The sequence below is a fragment of the Nestor notabilis genome, unplaced genomic scaffold (assembly GCF_000696875.1).
Source record: "Nestor notabilis isolate BGI_N333 unplaced genomic scaffold, ASM69687v1 scaffold6858, whole genome shotgun sequence".
Lineage (NCBI taxonomy): Eukaryota > Metazoa > Chordata > Aves > Psittaciformes > Psittacidae > Nestor > Nestor notabilis.
The window spans coordinates 7,289-15,737 of NW_009940514.1; the positions used below are offsets into that span (position 1 = coordinate 7,289).

Here is an 8,449-nt window from a genome sequence, read left to right on the forward strand (position 1 = left end):
CTGCTACCACTGCCAGGACACCACTGCATGTTTACAACACACACACTACTTCTGCTTTCAAGTTTCCTCTCCCAAAGAGCAGATGAAGAGATCTAATACCCATCTCCTGGGTGTCAGGAGAACATCCAAGGAAGCCTCTCAACCCAGCCACCTTCTGGCTGTGCTGCTCAGATGGAGGAAGATTTCCTTGCAGCTCTCCTTCAGGCAGACAGATCCCTTCACTGACACTACCAGCACAAGCCCCACCTAGAATCACCCAGCAGCTCCCAACAGATCCCTTGGGGATGAGAGCTTTACCTGGGATAATACAGATGCACCTACACAGACATAAGCAACACACTGCATTTTTAAAAAGCATAAAACAACATGTCCCCCTCTCAGTCCTTTCAATTTGGCACCACAAGTTCTGCAAACGTCTGAAGCCATAACCTCAAAGAAAAGTCATTTACGCGTGTGAACTGCACAGGCCTGGGAAAGCCCATGGCCCTGTCACTGCTTGGTATTTAAAGCCCAGCAACTGTTATCATTCAGTCAGACTTTGTCAGTTCTTGCCTAATGTTAAACATCCCACCTGCACCTAAAGGATTGTGATTACTGGCAAATGCTGACTCTTCCCTCCAGTTTTTGCTGTGCAAGAAACTCCAGGATTCTCCTGCTCCATTGAGCTTCCTACCACAAGGTGCTAGTGCATCTTTGTCACCAGTCATCAGAACAGACACAAAGCAAAAGTAAATGGACCGTTGCTGGTTAAGATGTTGCACCTTAGACGTAGATTAAGACCATAAAAGATACTTCAGGTTGGTGGTCACCTCCAGGGAAGTCACTTCAGGGTTTGGAGCATTCATCCCAGCTCCCCTTCCTGACATTGTGGTGTGAGATCCGCCAGACGTTCAGATAGGCCAAAAGGGCTGGTGTTCCTTTCCTCAAGTGTCCAGGACAACATGTAAACATACGACAGTGTCAAAACAAGGCAGGTTTTTCCACTTACCCGCTGGTTTTAAAAAGAGTTCTTTAAAAACTGACCATTGTCTTCCTTGCCAGTTACGTGAACCATTAAATACTCGGCATGTCCTTACCCAAAGGTGGGTTTTTAGTGCACTCACTTGGGGCGCAGAGGGGACAAAGCATTGCACAAGAACGTAGAGTCAGGGCATTCCCCATAGAAGTTATTAAGGAGCCAACCTTTGACAGCACATAATGAAGACAATGTCTGGATTGAGGAAGTGTGACAAGAACTTAAGGACTGTGAGGAACAGGAGCAGAAGGGGGTAGAACAGAGCTGGCTGGCTGGCTGCTAACAGAGAGTCGATGGGCAGCTGCCTCTAGGCGGGTGGTGGCATCTCTCAGGGGTAGCTGCGGCCTCCACAGGATTCCCTAATCCTGTTAAAAGAAGAACCAGGCAACAATAAGAGAAACCATAAAACTACTTGAAGGTTTTCCACTTGAACAGAAAGGCATCAAAACCTAAGTCTTGCTTGATGATTCCTCATCTTCAACTGTTCACTATTCATTTGTGCCCTCTGAAGAGGACAGTCAAAATACTCCACCTTTCCCACTAAATAAAAATAAAATACCTTATTAAAAGAGACAACTAGGAAAAGTAATAAAACTGTTTATTAAATAAATAACCTCATTTTAAAAAAGCTATCAAGAATCTTAGCTTTGAGCAATTAAAATAACTCATGGAGGGAATATACCACCACTGGCCAACTGCTTTATGTTCTGTAAGGATTCCCTTGCTCTCCATCCCTCTGTCCTGATGAAACACCCTGTATGAAGTCTGCCAGCTCTGTCTTGTATTCTCTTTTGCTTGTTTAAAGCCAACAGTTGCCATGGGGTCACCTGGAGGAGCTGCGCTCTTTGCTCACGCAGTCATCCTGGGAAGTTGTGTCACCGTTCCCCATCATGCTGCAGGTTCTCCTCTTTTTCCTCCGGTGCATCATCCCCTCTGTCTCAGAGCCAGAGTCACACTGAAGGATGAAGAGATGGAAACAGAATTCAGAGAAACCTAGAACACTATTTGTGCTGTGGAATTTACTTTAAGAGCTACCTCAGCAACCCTGAATGATCAATACCCAAAGAATGTTCTATTTCAGGTTAGACACATGAAGTTTTAAATTAAGCATTTAAAACTCAGGAACAGGTATGTTCTTAGATTTCATCACTGACTGGTATGGGGCAAGACAATGGATGCATTCATTCTGGCTCCTAGAAGGACATACTCTTCCAAGTAAGAGCAGACTTTGTGCCTTCTGAAGGACACAGATGCATAGAAATGTCCCCTGTCATAAGTCACAGCCTCTGTTTTGGAGCTTGTGCCCCCTCCCCATTTTTAGAAAATTCATTTTACAGCCATTTTACACAGTATGGCTTACCTAAATGAGTGACAGATTTGTACAGAATATAAATATAGATCAAACAAACCAAGTCCATTTAGCAACACAAAGAGAGGCTTCAGCAAACGAAACCTGTGAAAACCACAGGCTCCTCCACCATATAGTCTTGTTTAGTTGCTTTCTACTAATTTCTTTCATAAGACACGAATATTAGGATAAGGACACTTAATCAGGTATGGAATAAACCAATATAACTGCAGGCTATGGATCAACTTGTGTGGTAAAAAGCATTACCTCTGAATCAGAGTCTGAGGAGCTGGAGCTTGAAGAACTGGAAGAATCACTAGAACTATCAGAAGCAATGCCAGTAGATTCCTGCAGGTCAACTGAATCAGCCAAGGCTGCCAAGTCAGGATGCTCCTGCTTTAGGATCCTAAATACAGTTAAAATTTCAGGGTTAGCTTTGAACAGTAACACTGCATGTAAATGAACAGGGTATTTTAGGGTTTTAAGCAGAGAATATGAGAAGAAAGCTACTAAATCTCTTACCTGTACCATTTCCGTGACAGTTTGGGTCTCCCTCTCACTGTCTTGTGCCACACCACAGGGAAGTTGGTACAGCTGGCAAAGTTTTGTGTGATGGCAATGGTTGTGTCAAGATTGAGAACCACATGCCACCAGCCACCTAGAAATACACCACCAATGACCATTCCTGCCTAGCCAGCGGAAAAGCAAGCTCAAGAACAGCCCTGAATTTCCCATCACACAGGTGAAAGTAACACCTTTTCTCCCCAACCCAGGTGAGTTTGACATCATGTTGTTCTTCCTCAGTACTTGCTCCAGTGCTTTACAGATTCTTGTTACAGAAGGCTGCTCAAAGGTCTGCCCAAATTATGCAGCTCACAAACGGCACTGAAGATCTGACCTGACAGCAACACACTGACTGCTGACAGCTTAACAGCAAGAAACATATAACCCAGACTGCACAGAGCCCCGTTTTGTTAAGCTAGAGAGCACTTTCCATGCTGATCTAGTAGGGTTCTTATGACTACAGACTAACCTTTCATTTAAAAATAGATGCAAAACTGCTTCTCCACATAGATAAAAATAGATAGTGGTGTTCTTACAACCCACTGAGACCTCAAAGAAAGATTAAGGAATCAGTTTAATAGAACCTGACAGCTACAAAATCTTAACAGAAGGTACACTGAGGAGTTACTAAGAAGTGCCAAGACAATCACAAGGCACTCTTCAAACATGAAGTCAGCTGGATGCGAGAGATGAGCAATGCAGATAGAAGCTGAATAAGACAATGCAAGATGTAGAGGTTAGAACTGGGCACTGAGAACTCGCCCTCTATATCCATGAGCCACCTTCACCTCCCAGTTACAACGGGCACACAGAGTGCAGCCACTCAAAAAGAATGGCCTCTTTATTGGCTCTTGCTTTAGCTTTTGATTTCAAGTGCAAGATGAAGCATAACCACAGGGAGGTGGGTGGAAGGTGTCAGTGCCTTGAAGTAGCTCTTTCCTCACAGCTAAGAAAAATTCCTCTGCAGTCCCACTACCCAGGCTACAAAATTCAGTCATGGATTTGTGAGAGTGTATATAAATGCAAACATTTTTGTCCGAGAGCTCCTTCTACTCAAAAACCTCTATTATTTTATACCTTGATGGTTTCCTACTCCTGCAATCTTGTTGAAGTTCACAGTCCTGTGATGCTGCAACTCAGGCCCCACTTGTTTTGTCATCTGTACCACACACAATTCTATGCTACAGGCCATATGGTTTAAGTAACTGAATAGTCCCAAAATGTGCATCACAATATATATCCCTTTTGAAACAGCTCAGAATAGGTTTCTTCGTAAGAGATGGGTCATATAAGAAAGCTAAAATATTCTTATGTCTCCTACACATAGAAGTTAAATATATGCTTTTCTCTCTCAGATTTCTTCCACGATTCTATGATTTCCTTACTGGAGAGAATTGTCCATACCTGGCACAAAGACTGTCTCTCCTGGCTTCTGCAGGATTTCCAGGGGTTTGAATTCAGGGGGCCAGGTGGGGAGCTGTGTCCTGGGGTAGATGACATTGAACCAAGTGATAGCCTCGTCCTGCTGGTTCCCCCCCTCTTCTCGCGTCACTTTGATCAGCTCCCTGGGGGTGCTGGTAGGGAACAGGCACCAGCGTTTGTGTCCCTGGACTAAGGCATTCCATGCACTAGTTCCCAAGGGATCAATGTGAATTCCTGTTCCAGAACGAGGTGGGCCCATCACAAACCATCTGCAGGAGGGGAAAACAAAATCCTTTAGTCACAGAGCAAGTAAGTAGCTACCTTCTCTTCATGTTAGACAGAAAATTCCAGTTGTTCATTTCACATCAAGTTGGAAACTGAGGTCATTACAGCTCCTTCATTTACCTTCTTGAGATTGTTAGGCTCATGCTACAGTATAAAGATGAGCTTAACCTAGAAACCCACAGGAACTGGGACAAGAACGACTCTGGGACAAGAAAGTGAAGATAGCTTTTCATATTTCATAGCTGTATTTTGTTTTAAATAGTGCTACAATGAAATGCATAGTGGTTTCAAGGTTAAGGCACAACAGACTGTGTTAGGTTTCTTTCTGTGCAGGGGGAGCCTCCTAAGCCTGGGTTTTCCTAAATTCTCTGCTCAAACAGATCCAGAACTGCAGAACAATGAGGACCAAACAAAAGGCACTGCAAGTAAGGAGCAGAGCAAAGTTATGCAACCCTGACCTCCCTCTATGTCTTCTGTTCATTTACAACAGGCTTTTCATTCCAGCATTTAACTAGATGGAGCTTATTCTCCAGTGACCATTCAGGATTTGGTGTGTATATTCTCATTCCCCATTTGCAAGGTTTATTTCTCCCAGTGGAAAACTTGATGTACGCTACATGTTCAACAACAGCAGCACTTCCAAGTAGCTCATTTGCCCTGGTACAGATCTGGCATACCAGGTAAAGCATGAGGTGACTTAGTACCAGGCAGCAAGAGGGGGGAAAAAAAGGCAAGAATTGTTTAATGGGCAGCAGAGAGGGTAGAAACTGAAGCACCAACAAGCCAACCATATACTGGGCTGCATCAAAATGAGAGTGACCAGCAGGTCAAAGAAGGTGATCCTGACCCTTTAATCCGCTCTTGTGATACCCCACTTGCAGCACTGGGTGCAGTTCTGGTGTCCTCAACATAAGAAGGACATGGAGCTGTTGGAGAAAGTCCAGAGGAGGCCATGAGGATGAACAGCAGCTGGAGCACCTCCTGTATGAAGACAGGCTGAGAACATTGGGGCTGTTCAGCCTGGAAAAGAGAAGCTGTGTGGAGACCTCAGAGCAGCTTCCAGTGTCTGAAGGGGGCTACAAGGACACTGGGGAGGGACTATTCATCGGGGACTGTAGCGATAGAACAAGGGGTGATGGATCCAAACTGAAACAGAGGAAGTTCAGGTTAGATATAAGGAAGAAGCTCTTCCCTGTGAGGGTGCTGAGGCGCTGGCACAGGGTGCCCAGAGAAGCTGTGTCTGCCCCATCCCCGGCAGTGTTCAAGGCCAGGTTGGACAGAGCCTTGGGTGACATGATTTAGTGTGAGGCATCCCTGCCCATAGCAAGGGGATTGGAACTGGTTGATGTTAAGGTCCTTTCCAACCCTAACTATTCTATGATCTCTCTGTTACGTTGCTGACAGGCAGGCGATACCCAACTAGGAGTTCACAGGTTCAGAAAAGCTCCATCTCCCCTTTCCAATGCAGGTGTGCATGAAGCTGGTTTTCAAGTGTCATTTTCTAGCATCGACTGTAGGACTAAGTTTGGTTATCAAGCTGCACTCTGTCTACTTCGCAAATGAGCCATAAAAGGTATGAAGTAGCTGTTTGTCATTTCTATTATCAATTCACTCTTTAGATTCACATTATCCTTGGAAAGCTAATTAAATCACAAGCAGAAGAGTCAAAACTTTTACTAAGAACCAGAAGAAATTAAACACAAAGATGTGTCTGGTACACAGACAGATACACTGTTCAGGACGTTTCTGACTATAACCTGAAACTATACAGTTAGAAGATTTAAAAACCCTTATTTAGCAACAGTATCATTTATCAGCAACTTCCTCCAGGCGTTTCATTCACAATGAACATTTTCCAGCTTGCCACAAGACATGACATGTACCATTAAAAGCTTCACAACCTATAGCTTCAATCTAAAGAGCAAAAATAACAAACCCCATCAACCCCCCAAACTAAAATAGCTGCTGCAGTAAATGTCTTCCCAAAATTACTGGCTTCATTTTAAAGTGGAAAAATTCCAATAAAGGTGCTCTAAACAGCACGAGTTCTTCCTTTAAGATCCATATACTGTCACTCACCTCTCAATCCAGAGGTCAATCTGTGCAGTTTATCTCCTGCTCATATGATTAGGAAGCACCACCCTCTGTTGGATTTCCAATTATGCTCTTAACTACTGGATGTTCTTCATCCATTTTTGTACCTAGATGAAACCCGAAACTCCAGGAGGCACCAGTGTGCTCTCTTGCATCACTCATCTCTTAGAAAATTATAACAACATCAAAGAAACCCACATTTTCCAGAAAAAAATACAAGAATTGTGAACAAACTCACAAGCAAGGAGCTCAGCCTGTGCCTGTAGGTGGGGAAGGCGTGGGGGGAAGGAGAGAGCAATCCAAGTGAGTCACATCCATATTATCTAGTCCACCTAGATCTTGGAGAAATGACTCCGAGTCCTTTAAGTGTATTCAGTTTCTACTAGCAGCTACTCCTGGTGTGCTTTTGCATTTGCTCACAGGATTGTGTGTTCTTAGAAGTGAATTATAAAAAGCGTCTGTTCCAACATTGTAAAAACACCTACTTCAGTGATCTTAAACAGCACCAGTTTCATGCTTCTGGCCTGCAAAAGCACAACTGGGCTACAGAAATGTGACATTGCAGAGAAGAGAGAGCACCATTATTATTACCTGTTCTATTTTATTTAAAACACCTTAATTAAAATCCCACATCACAGCCTCATGTCACTCAAAGGACAAGGCATTACTGGATTATAATGTCACTGAAGTCTTTAATTACTTGGGAGGGTTCAGCTTATGCTCATGCTGCTGTGAAGTGTTACATTAACACAGAAATCGCTTTTGTATCTAACGGCCCAAATACAAGGTTGTTGCATTTGAATTCAGGAATTCAGTGTCATTTCAACCCTTTTCCAATGAGCCACCAAAAAAAAAAACCCCAGAAAACTCCCAAAAACACAAAAAACCCAGGAGTTGCAAAGACTACACAGATGTGAACTACTGTTCTCTCAAAATCATCTGAAGGGGAGCTAAGAACTAGTCTCCACACTTCATACTAATCAGCTTAAGATTTTTACCTTAAAAGGATTCACTCATAATTAAACAGAATTCCACACTGCACATAAACCACTGGCGCAAAACCCAGGAGCGAGTCCTGAGGTGCTTCAAATTTGAAAGCCTGAAGGCACACACAGCAAGAAAATAATCTTCAGAACTTCCAGGAACTATGCAATCTTTGAAAAATCCAAGAAGTGAAGGAAAATGTTTAATAAAAAGAAAAATAACCCAAAGACATAAACTTGTAGTGACACTGGTGGCAGAACCAGGAACTGATGAAGAAATCTGCCCTTCCATGCCTCTGGGTTATAGATGTATGCTCATGTCAAAGGAGTGGATGTAAAGCTACCATTTTGTTCTATATAAAATAATCATACCTATTCAGGAACAGCTGATGAGATGGAAAAGACCCAGTTCTATCTTGCTGTCACTTTACTGTACCTGTAAGGTGGCCTCCGTTTCTCCCCTGCATACTGAAAGAGATCATCGGTGAAGAATTTGGGTACTTTATAGTCCTCCAGGAGTTTCCTGCGCTTGGGATGCTCTCCATAACTGCTGTCAAAGATGTAGAGTGGGCTGTCATCACGCGTGGTTTCCATATACTCGATGTAGTATTTCATCTTCATCTTCACAGAATAACCGTCATTGTCCTCCCCACATTTGAACTTCTGGTTCCTATATTTGCGTTTCAGCCGCTCCAGAGTCCACTTCTCCTGGGCAGACCAGCCCACCTGAGCATTCAG

At 43.5% G+C, this 8,449-nt stretch overlaps 1 protein-coding gene across 1 annotated transcript in view; it reads right to left on the minus strand.

Moving 5' to 3' along the window:
• Window positions 1-960: 960 nt before the first annotated feature.
• The window catches only part of JMJD6 (jumonji domain containing 6), a gene marked incomplete at its 5' end in the record, with an annotated part of 7,648 nt that continues 159 nt past the window's right edge, over window positions 961-8,449 (minus strand). Inside the window, 6 exon segments of the mRNA XM_010020398.1 lie at window positions 961-1,380; window positions 1,843-1,970; window positions 2,631-2,769; window positions 2,886-3,021; window positions 4,332-4,618; window positions 8,148-8,449. The exon segment at window positions 8,148-8,449 is cut by the window's right edge and continues 9 nt beyond it. Coding sequence (XP_010018700.1) covers window positions 1,344-1,380; window positions 1,843-1,970; window positions 2,631-2,769; window positions 2,886-3,021; window positions 4,332-4,618; window positions 8,148-8,449 — 1,029 coding nt within the window.